The sequence below is a fragment of the Oncorhynchus keta genome, chromosome 34 (genome assembly GCF_023373465.1).
Source record: "Oncorhynchus keta strain PuntledgeMale-10-30-2019 chromosome 34, Oket_V2, whole genome shotgun sequence".
NCBI lineage: Eukaryota > Metazoa > Chordata > Actinopteri > Salmoniformes > Salmonidae > Oncorhynchus > Oncorhynchus keta.
In genome coordinates, this window is record NC_068454.1 from 20,658,963 (window position 1) to 20,681,962 (window position 23,000).

The 23,000-nt window shown below is 44.7% G+C and overlaps 1 protein-coding gene across 3 annotated transcripts in view; it reads left to right on the forward strand.

The window, feature by feature from the left end:
* The first annotated feature begins 2,282 nt into the window (after positions 1-2,282).
* The window catches only part of rnf17 (ring finger protein 17), a 35,379-nt gene continuing 14,661 nt past the window's right edge, over positions 2,283-23,000 (forward strand). For 2 of the 3 annotated variants that reach the window (XM_035749504.2, XM_035749506.2), the window contains exons 1-18: positions 2,283-2,494; positions 2,960-3,072; positions 12,516-12,613; positions 13,665-13,728; positions 13,897-13,986; positions 14,225-14,328; positions 14,535-14,703; positions 14,885-14,961; positions 15,091-15,165; positions 15,249-15,670; positions 15,779-15,886; positions 15,996-16,157; positions 16,288-16,459; positions 16,582-16,723; positions 18,417-18,607; positions 21,296-21,446; positions 21,537-21,714; positions 22,807-22,922. In XM_035749504.2, coding sequence (XP_035605397.1) covers positions 2,416-2,494; positions 2,960-3,072; positions 12,516-12,613; positions 13,665-13,728; positions 13,897-13,986; positions 14,225-14,328; positions 14,535-14,703; positions 14,885-14,961; positions 15,091-15,165; positions 15,249-15,670; positions 15,779-15,886; positions 15,996-16,157; positions 16,288-16,459; positions 16,582-16,723; positions 18,417-18,607; positions 21,296-21,446; positions 21,537-21,714; positions 22,807-22,922 — 2,511 coding nt within the window. In that variant the 5' untranslated portion in view covers positions 2,283-2,415. The remainder of the gene's footprint in view (positions 2,495-2,959; positions 3,073-12,515; positions 12,614-13,664; positions 13,729-13,896; positions 13,987-14,224; positions 14,329-14,534; positions 14,704-14,884; positions 14,962-15,090; positions 15,166-15,248; positions 15,671-15,778; positions 15,887-15,995; positions 16,158-16,287; positions 16,460-16,581; positions 16,724-18,416; positions 18,608-21,295; positions 21,447-21,536; positions 21,715-22,806; positions 22,923-23,000) is intronic. The other variant, XM_035749505.2, reaches the window with a different exon arrangement.

The window sequence follows — 23,000 nt, forward strand, 5'->3', positions numbered from 1 at the left end:
CTCTCTCTATATCACTCATTCACCAACACACTGAAACACACTCACTCCTTCACACAAACTGGAACCCTCGGTTACGACCCCCGTCTCGCCCTGAGAATGTGTATCAATGCTGAGAAGCAGGTCAAGCATTCTGAAAGTGCAGCAAAGTGAGATAATTGTCACACTGTGATTTACCCAGACAGCTTAGGGCTTACCACTCAAATATACCCCCACCGCTAAAGACCCCACCCTCTGCACCCCCCGGCACAGTACCATTCAAAAGGCCACTGTTTCAAAGGCAATTGTCCCCGATCAGAGGGGGCAGGGGGAGTAATACCTGTTTATGACTGACAGGCCCTGGGATATTTGGCGACAGTGTGATTAGTGCCCTGGCGAACGAAGGCCCTCTGATGTGGCTGTGTGTGATATCCCCGGCTATTAGGGCCTCCGGTCGCTTCTAAATACCCCCTTTAGGTCCGACTGGTACCTCCACCTCCCAGCACTGCTTTGAAGACAGGGTCAATGAAGAGTGGAGGGGATGGGGGAATGGAAGAGGGGATGGGGAAAAAAGGAAAGCCCTGAGAGAGAGAGGACCAGGGCACCTGAGGGTTCACACAGAGTAGTATGTGGTGGCATTCACTTCTTGAATTCAAATTAACTTGGAGAACTTATATCCCAACTTAAAAGAGAGCAATATTTTCCCGAAACTCTCGCATCTAACAATATTATATACTGTACAAAGAATAATAAATAAATGTTGGTTGTTAAGAGCCATATTGGCCATCTGAAGACAGAAAACCTCTCTATTGAGTAGGCTTATTAATACATGGACCCAATGAGCACATTGAGCAGGATCAGTGTATTGTGGGGGTACAATATGGCCTTCTGTATCTCTCCCATTACCTTTCATGCAATAACGCCATAGGCACAGCTCAGTTCACAAAAAGAGCAATCCTGTTTGTGTCAGCTGACCTAGATTTAATGAGAGGATCTACTGTATGTCTCTATTTTCCCTTTGGGTTAAATAGGGGGTGTACTTAGTACCAAACCCTGAGTGCGAGTCTCCTGGAGTGTCTGTTGACCTTTTCATGTGTTCCAGAGACACAGGCCTGAGCAGGGAGACAAATGCTGTTGAACACCACACTGTCAATCCGATGAATCCAATGAATTATTGAGAATTTGGTATTGTTGTTAAAAACATGGAGTATGAAACCAGGGGTGGGAGGGAATCACCCGAGGATGAGTATTGACTCAAATTTGGAGGGAAAGTTGGGATATTACCCCGTCGACCCCCCCTGAGCAGCCCACCTCATTGGTTCATTACCCGTGGTAAACATGCTTCTCCCCCTGCCAGTCTGCAGCTAGCCCTGGTAAATACCATAGGCCAGATTCCTCCACAGACAGACTCGTACATCTCTTTGCACTCTAGGCATCTGTCTGACAGGCTACAGTCAGTAGGATGAATCCATGCCTCTTTTTGCCATACTTACCCTAGGGCTGTGACGGTCATGGTATTTTGAATGACGTAATTGGTCAGCTAAATGACTGCGGCCAATGTTATAACTGTTCTAATACCAACAACAAATAGTGTTTTAAGATGCACATTTTCTCCTCTTCTCCGCTCCACTCCTGACTACATGTGCTGCTGCTGCAGAGAGGGGGGCATTGCCTAGGCAACTAAAGTATTGTTTGCTACAACACCTTGCTTGTTTTTGCAACAAAGTTTCATCAGGTCAATTTACATGTAAAACTAATTTTAAACTGTTCTTTCTCACTGTCTGCCCCAAAGCACTTGTTTCACCTGTAGGCAATAACATGTACATAATTAACACATTCATACAATCAATTTAAATATTATTACTCATTTTAAATAGAGGGTTTACCATTGCTACCCGAAAGGCCGGTTTTAAGTAGTTTCATCTTACCGTCAAAATTGAATCTATGCAGCCGGCGGTACACTCATATCCCCCTTGGACCCGTTCGTAAATATAACATTGTCCATTCAGCTGTAAAGGTTTCGATTTCCTCCTTAAACCCATTTAATGGCAAGAAGGTGGAAAAACGGTGGAAATATGCCTACTTTCTTTATTATGTTTAAAATTAATTGTTATCATCATGCACTTGAGTGCACAATGGTCAACGTGCTCTTTAGTCTACCTGTCTTGACCATAATACTCACAGACTACATCACTGCAGGGTGCAGGCGGTTCCGGAAGGCCAGGGATTGCTAAAGTATGATATGGCGCCCTCAAGTGGGAATTATGAAGAAAGAAGTTGCCTTTTCTCCGCAGCCTTTTCCATCCATCCTGTCGTGTGCACGGTTGGGCCTTTCCATCTGCTCTTGCGTGCCTTTATGCGCACGTGACATAATTGGAGGCAGAGTAATCAGACAGAACATTCTTTCAATCGATGTGAACCGTAGTCGTCCGTTCAAAAATGTCGGACAGAACGCCTCGAGCCGACAACCCGAACTCTGTGGTTTGTAACATATGCGGTATTGCTTACACTTTACCAGGTAAATTCTTTGTAATAATTATAATTTGCCAGTCCACATATTGTCATTCATGTTGTTTAAAGTTTTAGCTATATCGAGCTAACGTTACTTGTCAAATTGCACACCTGTTAGCTAGCTTCGGGCCACGTTGTGGCTACCAAAAGTTATACGGTCCATTTTCTTCAGTAAACAGGCGAACTGTGTTTATACAGTAACGTTATATCGTAGTTAATAATACATTTTGTTGACTTGAAAAAGCTTATCAAGAGTTTGGTCCGGTCACATCATCTCATTCTGCCTATAGACTGCCACTCTGCCAATACATCTGGACTGGACCATTATGGCCAGAGAGGAATTATCTTCCGTTAAAGTTAACTCTTATGGCATAGGGGGAAAAAAATGTTGCAGGTTTAGCCATCTCCTTCCCCCAATCTAAAAATGCACAAAACGTTGTAAAATACATCTTAATGCTATTAATCTTTTCAGAGGACGAAATCGTTGGCAACCTTCCCAATGTCCTCCTATGTTCCCACATCTTCTGCACTACCTGTCTGCGCTCGCTGGAGTTTAACAATGTCATTCTGTGCCCTGAATGCAAGGTACAGTACCGTACTAGCACCTGATGTCAACTATACAACAAACACTACATGAAACTGATGGTCACATACATATTTCAAAAGGGGTAAGGCTGTAAATGCAATGCTGAATGTATACACTTCCCTGTATATGTATAGTCCCCATATTTTCAACATTTTCACATATACAGTAATATAAATCAAATCCAATTATATTTGTCACATGCGCTGAACACAACAGGTGTAGTAGACATTACAGGGAAATGCTTACTTACAAGCCCTTAACCAACTATGCAGTTTTAAGAAAATACCTTTTAAAAAAAGTAAGATAAGAATAACAAATATTTAAAGAGCAACAGTAAAATAACAATAGCGGGGCTATATACAGGGGGTACCGGTGTCGAGGTAATTGAGGTAATATGTACATGTAGGTAGAGTTATTAAAGTGACTATACATAGATAACAGAGTAGCAGGAGTGGGGGGGTGACAAATAGTCAGGGAAGCCATTTGATTAGACTTTAAGGAGTCTTATGGCTTTGGGGTAGAAACTGTTTATAAGCCTCTTGGACCTAGACTTGGTGCTCTGGTACCGCTTGCCATGAGGTAGCAGAGAGAACAGTCTATGACTAGGGCTGGAGTATTTGACAATTTTTAGGGCCTTCCTCTGACACCGCCTGGTATAGAGGTCCTGGATGGCAAGAAGCTTGGCCCTGGTGATGTACTGGGCCATACGCACTACCCTCTAGTGCTTTGCTGTCAGATGCAGAGCAGTTGCCATACCAGGCAGTGATGCAACCTGTCAGGATGCTCTCGATGGTGCATTTGTAAAACCTTTTGAGGATCAGGGGACCCATGCCAAACCTTTTCAGTCTCCCGAAGGGGAATAGGTTTTGTCGTACTCTCTTCACGACTGTCTTCGTATGCTTGGACCATGTTAGTTTGTTGGTGATGAACAGTTCTTGTGCTGACGTTGCTTCCAAAGGCAGTTTGGAATTGTGTTGCAACCGAGGATGACAATTTTTACGCGCTTCAGCACTCTGTGGTCCCAATCTGTAAGCTTGTGTGGCCTACCACTTCACGGCTGAGCCGTTGTCGCTCCTAGACGTTTCCACTTCACAATAACAGCACTTACAATTGACCTGGGCAGCTCTAGCAGTGCAGAAGTTTGACAAACTTACTTTTTGGAGAAGTATAATCTTATAACGGTGACACGTTGAAAGTTACTGAGCTCTTCAGTAAGGCCATTCTACTGCCAATGTTTGTCTATGGAGATTGCATGGCTGTGCTCGTTTTTATATACAGTGGGGCAAAAAAGTATTTAGTCAGCCACCAATTGTGCAAGTTCTCCCACTTAAAAAGATGAGAGGCCTGTAATTTTCATCATAGGTACACTTCAACTATGACAGACAAAATTAGGGGGGAAAATCCAGAAAATCACATTGTAGGATTTTTAATGAATTTATTTGCAAATTATGGTGGAAAATAAGTATTTGGTCACCTACAAACAAGCAAGATTTCTGGCTCTCACAGACCTGTAACTTCTTCTTTAAGAGGTTCCTCTGTCCTCCACTTGTTACCTGTATCAACCTCCTCTCCTACCTGACACGCAGGCGTCCCATCTGGAAATGCAAATGCACTATGCTAAATGCTAAGAGTACTAGTTAAAACTCAAACGTTCATTAAAATACACATGCAGGGTATTGAATTAAAGCTACACTCGTTGTGAATCCAGGCAACAAGTCAGATTTTTCACATGCTTTTCGGCGAAAGCATGAGAAGCTATTATCTGATAGCATGTAACACCCCAAAAGACCCGCAGGGGACGTAAACAAAATAATTAGCATAGTCGTCGCTACACAAAACGCACAAATAAAATATAAAACATTCATTACCTTTGACCATGTTCTTTGTTGGCACTCCTAGATGTCCCATAATCGCTATTGGGTCTTTTTTTTTTTTTTTTCATATATAGCCTAGATATCGATCTATGAAGACTGTGATAAACGGGAAAAAATAGCGTCTTATAACGTAGCGTCATTTTTTTAAATTAAAAAAGTTGACGATAAACTTTCACAACACTTCGAAATACTTTTGTAATGCAACTTTAGGTATTAGTACACGTTAATAAGCGATCAAATTGATCACGAGGCGATGTATATTCTATATGGGGTACGTCTGTAAATAATGTCAGGGTAAATCTCAACCAAAATATCCGGTCGGAGACCTGAATACATGGCTTGTCTCTTCTTCGTTTGACCAAGAAACAAAGCCTAGGCAAATGACAAGACTGTTGACATCGTGTGGAAGCTGTAGGTATTGCAACCTCAGCCCCATTTAATGCGGTTTGCCGTTTTTTATTTTTATTTTTATTTCACCTTTATTTAACCAGGTAGGCTAGTTGAGAACAAGTTCTCATTTGCAACTGCAACCTGGCCAAGATAAAGCATAGCAGTGTGAACAGACAACACAGCGTTACACATGGAGTAAACAATTAACAAGTCAATAACACAGTAGAAAAAAAGGGGAGTCTATATACAATGTGTGCAAAAGGCATGAGGAGGTAGGCGAATAATTACAATATTGCAGATTAACACTGGAGTGATAAATGATCAGATGATCATGTACAGGTAGATAGATATATTGGTGTGCAAAAGAGCAGAAAAGTAAATAAATAAAAACTGTGGGGATGAGGTAGGTGAAAATGGGTTGGCTATTTACCAATAGATTATGTACAGCTGCAGCGATCGGTTAGCTGCGCAGATAGCTGATGTTTGAAGTTGGTGAGGGAGATAAAAGTCTCCAACTTCAGCGATTTTTGCAATTCGTTCCAGTCACAGGCAGCAGAGTACTGGAACGAAAGGCGGCCGAATGAGGTGTTGGCTTTAGGGATGATCAGTGAGATACACCTGCTGGAGCGCGTGCTACGGATGGGTGTTGCCATTGTGACCAGTGAACTGAGATAAGGCGGAGCTTTACCTAGCATGGCCTTGTAGATGACCTAGAGCCAGTGGGTCTGGCGACGAATATGTAGCGAGGGCCAGCCGACTAGAGCATACAAGTCGCAGTGGTGGGTAGTATAAGGTGCTTTAGTGACAAAACGGATGGCACTGTGATAAACTGCATCCATTTTGCTGAGTAGAGTGTTGGAAGCGATTTTGTAGATGACATCGCCAAAGTCGAGGATCGGTAGGATAGTCAGTTTTACTAGGGTAAGCTTGGCAGCGTGAGTGAAGGAGGCTTTGTTGCGGAATAGAAAGCCGACTCTTGATTTGATTTTCGATTGGAGATGTTTGATATGGGTCTGGAAGGAGAGTTTGCAGTCTAGCCAGACACCTAGGTACTTATAGGTGTCCACATATTCAAGGTCGGAACCATCCAGTGTGGTGATGCTCGTCGGGCATGCGGGTGCAGGCAGCGATCGGTTGAAAAGCATGCATTTGGTTTTACTAGCGTTTAAGAGCAGTTGGAGGCCACGGAAGGAGTGTTGTATGGCATTGAAGCTCGTTTGGAGGTTAGATAGCACAGTGTCCAATGACGGGCCGAAAGTATATAGAATGGTGTCGTCTGCGTAGAGGTGGATCAGGGAATCGCCCGCAGCAAGACCAACATCATTGATATATACAGAGAAAAGAGTCGGCCCGAGAATTGAACCCTGTGGCACCCCCATAGAGACTGCCAGAGGACCGGACAGCATGCCCTCCGATTTGACACACTGAACTCTGTCTGCAAAGTAATTGGTGAACCAGGCTAGGCAGTCATCCGAAAAACCGAGGCTACTGAGTCTGCCGATAAGAATCTGGTGATTGACAGAGTCGAAAGCCTTGGCAAGGTCGATGAAGACGGCTGCACAATACTGTCTTTTATCGATGGCGGTTATGATGTCGTTTAGTACCTTGAGTGTGGCTGAGGTGCACCCGTGACCGGCTCGGAAACCAGATTGCATAGCGGAGAAGGCACGGTGGGATTCGAGATGGTCAGTGACCTGTTTGTTGACTTGGCTTTCGAAGACCTTAGATAGGCAGGGCAGAATGGATATAGGTCTGTAACAGTTTGGGTCCAGGGTGTCTCCCCCTTTGAAGAGGGGGATGACTGCAGCAGCTTTCCAATCCTTGGGGATCTCAGATGATATGAAAGAGAGGTTGAACAGGCTGGTAATAGGGGTTGCAACAATGGCGACAGATAGTTTCAGAAATAGAGGGTCCAGATTGTCAAGCCCAGCTGATTTATACGGGTCCAGGTTTTGCAGCTCTTTCAGAACATCTGTTATCTGGATTTGGGTAAAGGAGAACGTGGAGAGGCTTGGGCGAGGAGCTGCGGGTGGGCCGGAGCTGTTGGCCGAGGTAGGAGTAGCCAGGCGGAAGGCATGGCCAGCCGTTGAGAAATGCTTGTTGAAGTTTTCGATAATGTTGGTGGTGACCGTGTTCCCTAGCCTCAGTGCAGTGGGCAGCTGGGAGGAGGTGCTCTTGTTCTCCATGGACTTCACAGTGTCCCAGAACTTTTTGGAGTTGGAGCTACAGGATGCAAACTTCTGCCTGAAGAAGCTGGCCTTAGCTTTCCTGACTGACTGCGTGTATTGGTTCCTGACGTCCCTGAACAGTTGCATATCGCGGGGACTGTTCGATGCTATTGCAGTCCGCCACAGGATGTTTTTGTGCTGGTTGAGGGCAGTCAGGTCTGGAGTGAACCAAGGGCTGCATCTGTTCTTAGTTCTGCATTTTTTGAACGGAGCATGCTTATCTAAAATGGTGAGGAAGTTACTCTTAAAGAATGACCAGGCATCCTCAACTGACGGGATGAGGTCAATGTCCTTCCAGGATACCCGGGCCAGGTCGATTAGAAAGGCCTGCTCACAGAAGTGTTTTAGGGAGCGTTTGACAGTGATGAGGGGTGGTCGTTTGACTGCGGCACCGTAGCGGATACAGGCAATGAGGCAGTGGTCGCTGAGATCCTGGTTGAAGACAGCGGAGGTGTATTTGGAGGGCCAGTTGGTCAGGATGACATCTATGAGGGTGCCCTTGCTTACAGAGTTAGGGTTGTACCTGGTGGGTTCCTTGATGATTTGTGTGAGATTGAGGGCATCTAGCTTAGATTGTAGGACTGCCGGGGTGTTAAGCATATCCCAGTTTAGGTCACCTAACAGAACAAACTCTGAAGCTAGATGGGGGGCAATCAATTCACAAATGGTGTCCAGGGCACAGCTGGGAGCTGAGGGGGGTCGGTAGCAGGCGGCAACAGTGAGAGACTTATTTCTGGAGAGAGTAATTTTCAGAATTAGTAGTTCGAACTGTTTGGGTATGGACCTGGAAAGTATGACATTACTTTGCAGGCTATCTCTGCAGTAGACTGCAACTCCTCCCCTTTGGCAGTTCTATCTTGACGGAAGATGTTATAGTTGGGTATGGAAATCTCTGAATTTTTGGTGGCCTTCCTGAGCCAGGATTCAGACACGGCAAGGACATCAGGGTTAGCAGAGTGTGCTAAAGCAGTGAGTAAAACAAACTTAGGGAGGAGGCTTCTGATGTTGACATGCATGAAACCAAGGCTTTTTCGATCACAGAAGTCAACAAATGAGGGTGCCTGGGGACATGCAGGGCCTGGGTTTACCTCCACATCACCCGCGGAACAGAGAAGGAGTAGTATGAGGGTGCGGCTAAAGGCTATCAAAACTGGTCGCCTAGAGCGTTGGGGACAGAGAATAAGAGGAGCAGGTTTCTGGGCATGGTAGAATATATTCAGGGCATAATGTGCAGACAGGGGTATGGTGGGGTGCGGGTACGGCGGAGGTAAGCCCAGGCACTGGGTGATGATGAGAGAGGTTTTATCTCTGGACATGCTGTTTGTAATGGGTGAGGTCATCGCATATGTGGGAGGTGGGACAAAGGAGGTATGAGGAGTGGGACTAGGGGCTCCATTGTGAACTAAAACAATGATAACTAACCTGAGCAACAGTATACAAGGCATATTGACATTTGAGAGAGACATACAGCGAGGCATACAGTAATCACAGGTGTTGAATTGGGAAAGCTAGCTAAAACAGTGGGTGAGACAACAGCTAATCAGCTAGCATAACAACAGCAGGTAAAATGGCATTGACTAGGCAACGGGGCCGACAGATAAAACAAACAGAATGGCGTGCATCAGCTATGTAGCCAAGTGATCAGAGTCCAGGGGCAGCGGTGGATGGGGCAGGGGGGCTGGACTGGCGAGTGTTATCCAGGTAAAAAAAAAAACTAACAATGACTAAATAGCTTGTAGCTAGTTAGCTGGTTAGCTTCTGGAGGTTCTTGAGTGTGTTCTAAAAATTAAAAATAATAGTGATTCCGTATCACATTGGGTGAGGCAGGTTTCCGGAAGGTATAAACAAATTTAAAAAATCGGGAAGAGATAGAAAGTACATATGGGCCACTGAGATGCAGACGGTTAGCAGGCCTGTGCTAACAAGCTAACAGATTAGCAGGCCGGGGTAAACAAGGTAGTAGTTAGCGGACCTGGGCTAAACAAGCTAGCAGTTAGCATGCCGAATTAGCAAGCAAGGAGATAGCGAGGGCTAGAGAGTTAGCCTTTGGAGGACGTCGCAATGGGGTGAGTCTGTTTATTCCTCTTCATGCAGTGACATCGATAGACCGGTCGTGGGTCCGGGTATAGAAGCCCAGGAGTATGCTAGGAACACAGGAGCTCTGGCCGGGCTAGCTTCAAGCTACGTGGGTGGAAACGCTAGCCAGGAATAATCAACCAGGGTTGCGGTTTAGCTCGATAGCTAGTTGTGAAGATCCAGCTGAAAAAAATGTTCCGTTTGCGGAGGGAATCCGGGGATAAAAAAATAAATAGGTCCGTTATGCTCTGGTTAGCGTTGCGTTGTTCGAACTGGCGAGAGCTTTCCGAGCTAAAGGTTAGCTGATGACCGGTTAGCTGAAGACCGCTAGCATAGCTGGTGGTTAGCTGGCTAGCTTCAGTTGAGGGGTCCCGGTTCCGAAGTAAATATAAATACTTTAGGAAAAGTAGCTACATTGGGTGAGGCGGATTGGGTTGAAGTGGAGGATGGATATATATTTCCATTTTCAGTGATCAGATTTTCCTGCGCTTTCCGATGAAACGCACGTTCTGTTATAGTCACAGCCGTGATTTAACCAGTTTTATAAACGTCTGAGTGTTTTCTATCCACACATACTGATCATATGCATATACTATATTCCTGGCATGAGCAGCAGGGCACTGAAATGTTGCGTGATTTTTAACAGAATGTTTGAAAAAGTAGGGGGTAGGAGTAACAGGTTAATGGCACCTGTTTGAACTTGTTATCAGTATAAAAGACACCTGTCCACAACCTCAAACAGTCACACTCCAAACTCCACTACGGCCAAGACCAAAGAGCTGTCAAAGGACACCAGAAACAAAATTGTAGACCTGCACCAGGCTGGGAAGACTGAATCTGCAATAGGTAAGCAGCTTGGTTTGAAGAAATCAACTGTGGGAGCGATTATTAGGAAATGGAAGACATACAAGACCACTGATAATCTCCCTCGATCTGGGGCTCCACGGAAGATCTCACCCCGTGGGGTCAAAATGATCACAAGAACCACATGGGGGGACCTAGTGAATGACCTGCAGAGAGCTGGGACCAAAGTAACAAAGCATACCGTCAGTAACACACTACGCCGCCAGGGACTCAAATCCTGCAGTGCCCTGCTTAAGCCAGTACATGTCCAGGCCCGTCTGAAGTTTGCTAGAGAGCATTTGGATGACCCAGAAGAAGATTGGGAGAATGTCTTATGGTCAGATGAAACCTAAATATCACTTTTTTGGTAAAAACTCAACTTGTCATGTTTGGAGGACAACGAATGCTGAGTTGCATCCAAAGAACACCATACCTGCTGTGAAGCATGGGGGTGGAAACATCATGCTTTGGGGTTGTTTTTCTGCAAAGGGACCAGGACGACTGATCCGTGTATAGGAAAGAATGAATGGGGCCATGTATCGTGAGATTTTGAGTGAAAACCCCCTTCCATCAGCAAGGGCATTGAAGATGAAACGTGGCTGGGTCTTTCAGCATGACAATGATCCCAAACACACCGTCCGAGCAATGAAGGAGTGGCTTCGTAAGAAGCATTTCAAGGTCCTGGAGTGGCCTAGCCAGTCTCCAGGTCTCAACCCCATAGAAAATCTTTGGAGTGAGTTGAAAGTCCGTGTTGCCCAGCAACAGCCCCAAAACATCACTGCTCTAGAGGAGATCTGCATGGAGGAATGGGCCAAAATACCACCAACAGTGTGTGAAAACCTTGTGAAGACTTACAGAAAACGTTTGACCTCTGTCATTGCCAACAAAGGGTATATAATAAAGTATTGAGAAACTTTTGTTATTGACCAAATACTTATTTTCCACCATAATTTGCAAATAAATAAATTAAAATTCCTACAATGTGATTTTCTGGATTTTTTCCCCCCTCATTTTGTCTGTCATAGTTGAAGTGTACCTATGATGAAAATTACAGGCCTCTCATCTTTTTAAGTGGGAGAACTTGCACAATTGGTGGCTTACTAAATACTTTTTTGCCCCACTGTACCTGTCAGCTAGGGTTGGGCGATATGACTATATATATATATCGTGTGATAACAGAAAAACGTCTATTGTTTCATATTATGCTCTATTGTTTTTTTTGTTGTGTCGCAAATCACTCTTTACGGCAGTATCTTTCGTCAATTGGATGACGCTTTGTGTTGCAAATTTCTTTCCACATGTGAACGCAAACAAACATGGAGGAGAGTGAACGTAGCATGGAGACACAGAGCTCGTACCTAAAGGGGGGCTACTTCGTTCGCATGGACATGGTTTGGGTATGAAAAGTCTGGCACAGACCAGAAAACTGTCCTCTGCAAAATATGCTGCAGGCCGTTCCTGACAACAAAATCAAACACCACTAACCTCTTTTACCACCTACGCAAGAATCATGTGAAACTGTACGGAGAGAGTCAACAGATGAGACCCCAAAAAGTACAGTTGTGTGCTCAAAAAAAACCCCCCCAAACTCGTTGCGAGAGGCTTTTGCCCGCGGCACACCATTTATGGCAAAGAATCACGAAGATGGAAGGAGATAACAGCTGCTGTTATAATTTACATCTGCAAAGACATGGCCCCAATTTACACGGTTGAGAAACGGGGGTTTCGTGAGTTGGTGCTAACTCTCGACCCAAGGTACCAAATGCAAATTGATATGTGACACGTATTAATGCCAACATAACATGCAAAACAGGCAAGCCCTCCAAAATATATATATTTTTGGCCTATATTTATTTTGTTTGCAACTATAGTTGAAATGTTTTCTATTTACCTTTTTTAGATTTTATACATTAATATTTTGTTTTGTTACATGCTTAATTGAAAATTTGCACAAAGATTCTAAATAAAAGGAGAAACAATCAAATGAAAAAGAAATGACCACATGTAAAAGGCCTTTGGGTGTTCCTGCAGGTTGAGTCCACTCTTCCTGAAGGAGGGGTGGAGGGACTGCAGGTGGACAGCAGAATCATTGGCCTCATCTACACAGCCAAAATGAACAAAATGAAAAGGTATATAACAGTTTATTTCACATACTTATAAATACACACATGTCAGCCACTATGATTCACTTTGGCAGTTTACAATGCAGAAACTGAATTGCTGTCCAGTTGACCTTACACACATATTAAGGGCATAATTATAAATAGAAAACATTTCAATATTATTTCCCCCTATTCTAATATCTCAATGATGAACAAACACTCCAAACTAGAAATATGATGCATTTGGAAAGTATTCAGACCCCTACACCTTTTCCACATTTTGTTACATTAGACTTATTCTAAAATTGAGAATATATATTTATATTTTTTCCTCATCATTCTACGCACAATACCCCACAATTACATTTTTGAAAATGTATAAAAAAATAAACATCTTTATTTACATAGTGCCTTCGTAAAGTATTCATACCCCTTGACTTTTTCCCCTAAAAATTACGTTGCAGCCTTATTCTAAAATGGATTAAATTGTTTTTTTCCCCCTCATCAATCTATACACAATACTCCATAATGATGAAGCAAAAACAGTTTTTTGAAAATTTTGCTAATTCAAAATGAAAAACTGATATCACATTTACATGAGTATTCCGACCCTTTACTCAGTACTTTGAAGTACCTTTGGCTTGGTTTTGCACTGTCAACTGTGGGACCTTATATAGACAGGTGTGTGTCTTTCCAAATTGTCCAATGAATTTAATTTACCACAGGTGTACTCCAATCAAGTTGTAGAAACATCTCAAGGATGATCAATGGAAACAGGATGCACCTGAGCTCAATTTCGAGTCTCATAGCAAAGGGTCTGAATACTTATATAAATAAGGTATTTCTGTTTTTAATTTTTAATAAATTAGCAAATATTTCGTAAAACCTGTTTTTGCTTAAAAGGTTTTGTGTGTAGATTAATGAGAGAGAAAAAACTATTTCATCCATTTTAGAATAAGGCTCTAACGTAACAAAATGTGGAAAAGGTAAAGGGACCTGAATACTTTCCAAATGCACTTTATGTAATCGTTCTTATTCTGTAGACAACCTTTATTTTTGTTTATTAAAACTCTGGTAGAGACAGACCGAGGCATCACAGAGTCAAATCCTCGTCTTCACCTCTCGAGGAGGACACAAAACAGGTATGGTTTAACGTTAATATAAGTGTGCTTGGCCTGTCTGATCAGTAATATCCAAGCTCCTGGAGTCGGTCAGCCAAACAGATGCAGGGCATTATTTAAAGAATGCTGCAGAAATGGAAGAATTTCTGTTGTTTCTATATTGTAGGCAATATATGTATTCTGTTCTAGGGTCCAGATGTAGAGAAAGCACTGAAAGCAGTAGAAGAGGCTCTGTCTCAGGCCTCTGAGAACATGGCCAATCTGGACAACATCCATCAGGTGAGCGACTAAAGTACTGTCCCAGATCTCCTGTCCTTCCATGATCCAATAATACTATGGCCTGGTTTCCCAGACAGATTAAGCCCCGTCCTGGACTAAAAAAAGCACATTAAATGGAGAATATACATTGTGTATGCTTTGTAGTCCGGGACTAGGCTAAATCTGTGTCTGGGAAATCAGCCCTGTATGAAAGCAAGATGTTACCTGTAGCATACCTGCTGTGTGCTTTGTTCTGCAGACTCTGGTGAAAGGCTTGATGGTGCAGGTGAAGAGAGAGAAGGCCAGACTGCTGATGGAGATAGATGAGGCTATGGACAGGGCCTTCACCATCCTCAATAGAAGGTACACCACTCTACAACCACCTCATACCTTCTTCTCACTAATGGGCAAGTGTGTTATGTATTTGTAGCTTCTGCTACTTATTGTGTGTATTGCGCTTGGCTGTAATGCTTTTTATCAGGGCTGATCAAATGGACGATATACAGTAAGTGGACCCCATTATTTTTCATTATGTTTCATGGGGTGAGGTGTAATTCCTACATTGTCAGGAAGGGGGCACTGGTGGCTGAGCTGACCAACATGGAGCAGCACTTCCCGTCCAGCAGGAGGGAACTGGGCCGGGTGGAGGAGAGGATGAGGGCCCTGGACACAGCCATGCAGAAGGCCAAGCAGGTCGGACAGCACCCCTCCCTGGAGAGCTACTGTGACCTGGAGCAGGTATATACATACATACATACACATACATACATACATACACATACATACATACATACATACATACATACATACATACATACATACATACATACATACATACATACATACATACACTAAACTGCACCTTCTGGTTGTAGAGTGGCACTTCAAGGAATACGAGGTGTGTTTGTGTGTTGAACAGTTGTTGGAGACCCTGCAGGCTTCTGTGGATGTTCAGTCGTTTGACCTGAAGTGTCTGTCTCTGGGCTCTGGACTGAGGTGAGTCAATAAAGTTGACCTGAATTACAATTAAAACCCTGTAGCTATGTGGCCTGACCTGAGTTCTGCTACTGTAGTTTGAACTCACATCTGAACCATGACGTGCATGTATGTATGTGTGTGTGTTAGCTGCATAGCACAGCAGGATGCGCTGGGCAGGAGTCTGAAGGCGTGTCTGAAGATCAACATTGGGAACGCCAAGATGTACGTACTGTAATTGACTACAGATAGAAAAATATATGTATCTTTGTTAAATGGTTTAACTGACTTTTGAACTCCCCCCTCAGTCTGACAGATGAGCTGATCCACAGAGACAGAGAGAGGCCCCAGGAGCAGGCTGGGCCCAATAGGAAGGCCCCCCTGCTCCCACACTCCCTTAGCACCAGAGAGCCCAGCCGCCCCCAGCAGCAGCAGCAGGTGAGCCAAACGATGATGAGGCCTCCCCCGTCCAGCACCAGAGCGCATGTTCCACCTCGCCAGGAGCAGGAAAGCCTGAGGATGACTAGGCATACCTGGGGCCCCTCTCCCATCCCTGGCCCTCGGCCCTTACCCAGCTCCAGCCCTGTCTCAGACTCCGGACCCAACGTCATCATAGAGGAGATTATAGAGGAGAATGAACAAGGAGGAGAAGGGAAGGACAGTTTGAAATCCTGCCATCAAGTCACCACAGCCTCATCCAAAACCACTGCAGCAGGGTTCTCAGTTGGAGGTTAGTGACAATGTCACAGCAACATTTAGAGAGCACGTTAGTGCATGTCTGCTGAGGTAAACCACATCCCCATTACCCATAGGATAATAATGGTGTTTCTGCTTGTAGTTGTCCCAGCTCACCTGTCTGAGCTGCAGCAGTTCAGTGAGAGACAGAGAGCCCAGAGGAGCAGCAAGAAGAGCCAGGAGGACCTCTCACCTGTCAGTCAGGGGAAAGGTAGAAGAGAGACAGACACACATTTCACATAATAATATGCACAACCGTTATGGTCACATAATCTCTAACTTGATGAATAGAGACACATAGAAACTGTGAGTGTGTTCAGTGTTCCAGGAGTGGGTGATGGTGACCCATGTGGTGAACCCTAACCACTTCTACATCCGCCACGTGGCAGAGCAGAGGGCCTGTATTCTGCTGTCCAAGAAGATCAACTCCCTCTGCTCTGGAGAGAGAGGACTGTTCACAGCCAGCGACATACTGGAGACTGGTGAGATCACTGTGTGTGTGTGTGATACCTTACTGTGGGTATGTCCCTCTCTCTAGGCTTTATGGTGTTTGTGAAATGAAAGCAGTGCGATGTTGCCACTCTGACTATTGCGCGTGAGTGTCTCCGTCAGGCTCCACAGTGTTTGTGAAGTGGAAGGAGGGGATGTGGTGTCGGGCCACCCTGACAGAACTGTTCCAGAGAGGTCACCTGGACCCGGTCCGCAGCTGTCCTGTTCCTGAACTTCACCGTGTCAGAGTCTACTTCCAAGACTATGGTTTCTGCAAGGGAATAGCCCTGCAGAGGTACAGATGCACACGCACACACATGAAAAACCTAGTAGGCATAAAAAGGGACAGAACATTGATTTGTTTTTTCAGTCACCCAGGTCTGTCTTTCTCTTACACCTCTACTTCCCCATTCCCAGTGAGGAGGCGGGTCCAGACCTGTTCATCAGGGACATGAATGAGCGTCTGAGAAGAGTGGACGTGGCTGGCCAATCAGAAATGAGCCGCTGGCTCCCTCAGGCTATCAAGTGTTCCCTCAAGGACATTGTGCCTGCAGACCTGGTAAGTCGATGACATCGTGCCTGCAGACCTTGTAAGGGGCATACATTTGCATATTGTCCATATTCTGACATAACATTTGTGTATGTCGCCATATCTTTTTCTTACATTTACATTTAAGTCATTTAGCAGACGCTCTTATCCAGAGCGACTTACAAATTGGTGCATTCACCTTATGACATCCAGTGGAACAGCCACTTTACAATAGTGCATCTAAATCTTTTAAGGGGGGTGAGAAGGATTACTTTATCCTATCCTAGGTATTCCTTAAAGAGGTGGGGTTTCAGGTGTCTCCGGAAGGTGGTGATTGACTCCGCTGTCCTGGCGTCGTGAGGGAGTTTGTTCCACCATTGGGGAGCCAGAGCAGCGAACAGTTTTGACTGGGCTGAGCGGGAACTGTACTTCCTCAGTGGTAGGGAGGCGAGCAGGCCAGAGGTGGATGAACGCAGTGCCCTTGTTTGGGTGTAGGGCCTGATCAGAGCCTGGAGGTACTGAGGTGCCGTTCCCCTCACAGCTCCGTAGGCAAGCACCATGGTCTTGTAGCGGATGCGAGCTTCAACTGGAAGCCAGTGGAGAGAGCGGAGGAGCGGGGTGACGTGAGAGAACTTGGGAAGGTTGAACACCAGACGGGCTGCGGCGTTCTGGATGAGTTGTAGGGGTTTAATGGCACAGGCAGGGAGCCCAGCCAACAGCGAGTTGCAGTAATCCAGACGGGAGATGACAAGTGCCTGGATTAGGACCTGCGCCGCTTCCTGTGTGAGGCAGGGTCGTACTCTGCGGATGTCGTAGAGCATGAACCTACAGGAACGGGCCACCGCCTTGATGTTAGTTGAGAACGACAGGGTGTTGTCCAGGATCACGCCAAGGTTCTTAGCGCTCTGGGAGGAGGACACAATGGAGTTGTCAACCGTGATGGCGAGATAATGGAACGGGCAGTCCTTCCCCGGGAGGAAGAGCAGCTCCGTCTTGCCGAGGTTCAGCTTGAGGTGGTGATCCGTCATCCACACTGATATGTCTGCCAGACATGCAGAGATGCGATTCGCCACCTGGTCATCAGAAGGGGGAAAGGAGAAGATTAATTGTGTGTCGTCTGCATAGCAATGATAGGAGAGACCATGTGAGGTTATGACAGAGCCAAGTGACTTGGTGTATAGCGAGAATAGGAGAGGGCCTAGAACAGAGCCCTGGGGGACACCAGTGGTGAGAGCGCGTGGTGAGGAGACAGATTCTCGCCACGCCACCTGGTAGGAGCGACCTGTCAGGTAGGACGCAATCCAAGCGTGGGCCGCGCCGGAGATGCCCAACTGGGAGAGGGTGGAGAGGAGGATCTGATGGTTTACAGTATCGAAGGCAGCCGATAGGTCTAGAAGGATGAGAGGAGAGAGAGTTAGCTTTAGCAGTGCGGAGCGCCTCCGTGATACAGAGAAGAGCAGTCTCAGTTGAATGACTAGTCTTGAAACCTGACTGATTTGGATCAAGAAGGTCATTCTGAGAGAGATAGCGGGAGAGCTGGCCAAGGACGGCACGTTCAAGAGTTTTGGAGAGAAAAGAAAGAAGGGATACTGGTCTGTAGTTGTTGACATCGGAGGGGGATCGAGTGTTCTTCAAGTGAAGGGCTTTTGTATAAGTGACGAGGATGAATTTAGATTTGTTTTCTTTACCTGCATCCCCCTCCTTTTCCTCTCTTCTCTCCCAGACTAAAGGCTGGGGTGCGGAGGCCCAGGATGAGTTTCGCCGCGTGGTGGGCTCAGCCTCAGTAGAGATGCAGGTGTTTGGTCAGGAGAGAGGTGCTCTGCTGGTGGACCTGAAGAAAGCCCCCATGGACAGCGGTTCCAGCAACATGCCCATGTCCCTCCGAGAGTACCTGGTCTTCCTCGAGCTCGCCAGGTACATACATACTCAGGGTTCGTATGGTCATGAAAATCCTGGAAAAGACATGGAATTTTTTTAATGGTGTTTTCCAGGCCTGGAAAGGTTTTGGAAAATGATCAAATCTGAAAAGTTGTGTAATTTTCTGTTAATGTAATTTGTTTAGAGACCGTTTTTAAATATTTTATCAATCAAATTAAAATCCACATATCAGCCAGGATCGGAATGACACTTTTGCACAGCTGTGTTTACACGCATCACCTGCATTTGTGAGAAAAGAGTGGGCTGTTGCTCAAGGAGAGCGAGACAGTCGGAACATTGCAGCAGCAGGTAGGCCTCGCCTATAAAATATGTTATACAATGGGTGGGTCTAATGCTGATTGGTTAAAATCAAATTCCAGCCGGTGTCTATTACATAAGTTACCACCGGCTAAATCTATGACGTTAAAATGCGTATTTACTCTGTTCCATCTGACTGGGCAACCTGCTGTCTCGTCAGCCCAGCCAAGCAATTTATCAACTCGATCTCCACTGTAAAAATCTAGACATCTAGACATTATCTCACAATTCTTTTAGACTAACATTTAGTTTTCAACAGCAGAGATTTGTATAAACCTTGCTGTCTGTCTCCGACATTTGCAACATTGTTTCAATATTCAAATTTAATCTCCAGCTGTTCCATAGTAATGAACGTGAGGAGACCGGCAGGCAGCGTTTCTCAGCCAGTCGAAATCATGAATCAGCTGGCATAATTTTTATGGGTATATACAAAGAAATGTAAATTGAAAAAAGGTCAAACTAAACGAAGTGCAACTAGTTTGTAGTCTTTTCAGTTTGAAGGGATTGTGTTAGCTGAGTTGTTGGCTTGCTCCTCTGAACAACAGTGTTCTGATGAGTGAGCACATTTTCTATGCCAACCGAAATTGCGCCTTATTAGCTCATTGTTATGGATGTATCCAAATAAATGTCACTAGAAAACAGCTTAAACAAATGCAACTACTTTGCTGTTATTCTGGCTGCACTTTTTTTATGTGACTGTAAATTAGCTGTAGTTGGCTAGCTTGCAAGCAAGGGATAAGAACATTGCAATCGTTCGCTCGTTTAGAACGATTGGGTCTCATCCATAGATGCAGAACAAAAAGACTGAATGACTGGGTCGCGTCTCTGGCAACCGAACCGATCGAACGAATGACCAGCCTGCTTGGTTATCAACCTTAGATTTGTGTTGGGACTATATCTTGTGGAAGGATGAAATAGTATGAATAAATTCATATAAATGTTTTTTTAATGGAAATATGTCAATGATTATTGTAATATGTTGGTAACATGTTGTATAAAAGTGATAATGCCCTCGAAGCTGGTGTTTGGAGGATATATTGGCACGGTTTACTTTTTCTCAAGGTTAGAAACACCCGTGCGGACTTCTTGGGCATTATCACTTAAATAGAGAACAGACTAATAACTTTGTAGCCAATTCAAACTACGAGCTGACAAGGTACAAATCTGTCGTTCTGCCCCTGAACAGGCAGCTAACCCACTGTTCCCAGGCCGTCATTGAAAATAAGAATATGTTCTTAACTGACTTGCCTGGTTAAATAAAGGTAAAAAAAAAAAAATATATATATATATATATCTTGTGCCCTTTAGTTAACTGTTAAGCTATTGTTAGCTTGTATTCATGTTTTCGTCATGTCCAAAACACTTGCGAATAAGGCCATACAAAGTTGATTTACTTTTTTGAACGGCTCAGATTATTCATTTTAAACTATTGTTTTTTACGAAACGAACAATACATTTCACCATTGTATTAGTTGGGATTTGGTTCAAATGCAGTGAATCAAAATAAGAATTTGTGAATCGTGAACAGTAATTTTAGAAAAAAGGATTCGATGTAGCCTTTCTTTTGGATTGAGTGACTTCAACTTGTTTTGGTGATACTTATAGTTTTTTTGGGCATCCAATGTATGGGACATTGCAACTCAATAGATGCTAGTCAGCCTGCAATGTAATCACTTCGAAGGTAACAAAAATAAATTAGAAAAGGTACATTTCCTGAAGAGAATGTGTGGGCTTGCTTCAGCTGAATAAAACGAATTGTAGCCTGTCAAAGCCATTTGATCTTTTTATATATAAAATGAGCAAATTATTTAAAAAGGCATAAAATGTATTTGGTTGTAATGTTGCAATATTATGCTTCAAGGGTGGTCAACCATCCTCCAGGAGAGCTAATGGGTGGGTAGGCTTTTATTCCAGTCCCCCTCAAACAAACCAGAATTTGAGAAATTAGCTGCTGAACCGAACCTTGATAAACTGTCTCTGTGTTTGAGCAGGGCTTGATCAAAAGCCTGCACACCCAGTAGCTCTCCAGACTGACCTCTTGTTTTGTACAGTTGCCTAACAGGTATTCTACTTTGTGGTGGGGTTAAGTGCTTTGCACAACGACAGGAGTTGGTACATGGGATCAGAGAGCAGCCTCCCAGGGTCGATACCACATTACATACTGTTTTATACGTACACACAGACGGCACCAATTATTAGTCATGGAAATTTGGTTAAAAGTCTTAATTCCATTTGTCAATGTGTGTGAACCCTGCATACTGTACATATCCAGTGTTTCCCTTATGAGTTTTGCGGAAGGCTGCATCAGTTTCTTCCTTGTTGCCATGGGTAATCAGTAGTAATGTTTGTCCCGTTCTGCTGCTGTAGGTTTTACTCTCCCGTGGCGTGGAATGCCAAGACTGTGCCATGTGGCAGGAGGCCTCTCCAGTTCTACCTTCCTGTCTTCCCTCGTACCAATATAGAGCTCAACGCTGTGGTGTCCCACATAGACACACCCTCACACTTCTACATCCAACTGGTAGGTCACACACAAACACACAAACACGAAAGCATTATCAGCGGATATTCCAGTTCCCTCTAACTCTTCCCCCTCGCTGATTAAACGCAGGTTGACAACATGGAGTTCCTGCTGCTGACAGCCAAGCTGCAGGAGTGTTACAGCTATGACTGCCTCAGCAGGGGGACCAGAGGAGAGGACCAGGACTTGGAGGTCTACTGTCCTGTCCTGGATCAGGCCTGTGTGGCACGCTTTGACGACAAGGTCTGGTACAGGGCCCATGTCATCGGTCAGTACACTGTCTGTGCGTGGGTACACTTAGGGCAGTTGCGGCGACCGAATTACCGCCACACCGGCAGTCATGAGTCACATAGGCCTACATGAATGCTCTCTGTAGGCCTACATGAATGGCGCTGATGCATAAGGCAGAATAATGGCTTGGTACTCAGCGCCCTGTTGTCAGTCTAATCTGAATGATGAGGATAAATGGTGATGGGAGTTAAGAGGTCCCGTTCCAAAATGGACCCGGGGCTTTCCCAGACGGACACAATATGCACAGTACACTTTTTAACATAGAGACCCGGTCAGGTTTACAACCTTGCATGAGAAAATTCAATTTGTTTTGGTACTTTATTAACCGGAGTGGAGGAAAGGAGAGGGAGCGCAACAGAACGAGCATGGCACTAGGGAGAAGGGGCCTGCGGTGTGTGTGTGCGCAGTGAGTGACACAAGAGCAGGCACAGAAAGAGAGAGCGACGGCAAGCAATGTTAACTCGCGCTAGCAGACTTCTTGCTTGTTATTTCTCATCATATCTGATTAAATAGTACCCGTCTTGACTGCGTCAAACTGAGAGAAGCTAGCGAGGTAGGTTAATTGAGGCTAGTCTACATAACGTTACTGCGCTTCTTTTCTTCCTTCAGTGTGTGTGTGCGCGTACTGTTACAAATAACTCCATTCAGATTATTAAGGAGCAGCCTACCTGTTTGTTTTTGGTCTTTGAGACTGTGAGACTAGCAGTCATTGGCATGACGGTTACCAACTGACAAAATGTAATGTCCGCCACAGCCCCTAGGTACGCTCATTGAGGTCACAATGTGTTTTTACGGTATTGTCCCCTTAGATCAGTGGTTCTCAAACCTCTCCTGGCGGCCCACAACCGTTCCATGTATTTTATCTATTCCAGAACTACCATATCCTGATTTCAAATAGTCAACTAAGTGAAATCTGGTGAGCTAGTTCAGGGTTACAACAAAATTGTCAAATGTCTGGAGATTCCGAGGAGAGGTTTGAGAACCACTCCCTTAGATAATAAATTATATGCCAACTCCAAAAATGTATGGAAAAGAGTCTACCTAAAGATTAAAATGTTATTGTGTGTAGGTATTCCCGGGGGCAGGAAGGTGGAAGTCCAGTTTGTAGACTTTGGCAACAACAAGATTCTGTCAGTCAACGACCTGAGGAAGATCAAGGATGAGTTCTTTGCCCTCCCAGCCATGGTGAGGTCACACTACACAATAGTATGTTGGATGGAGAATAAATAAGGCTGACTGTAACCATATACCATCCCAGCATTA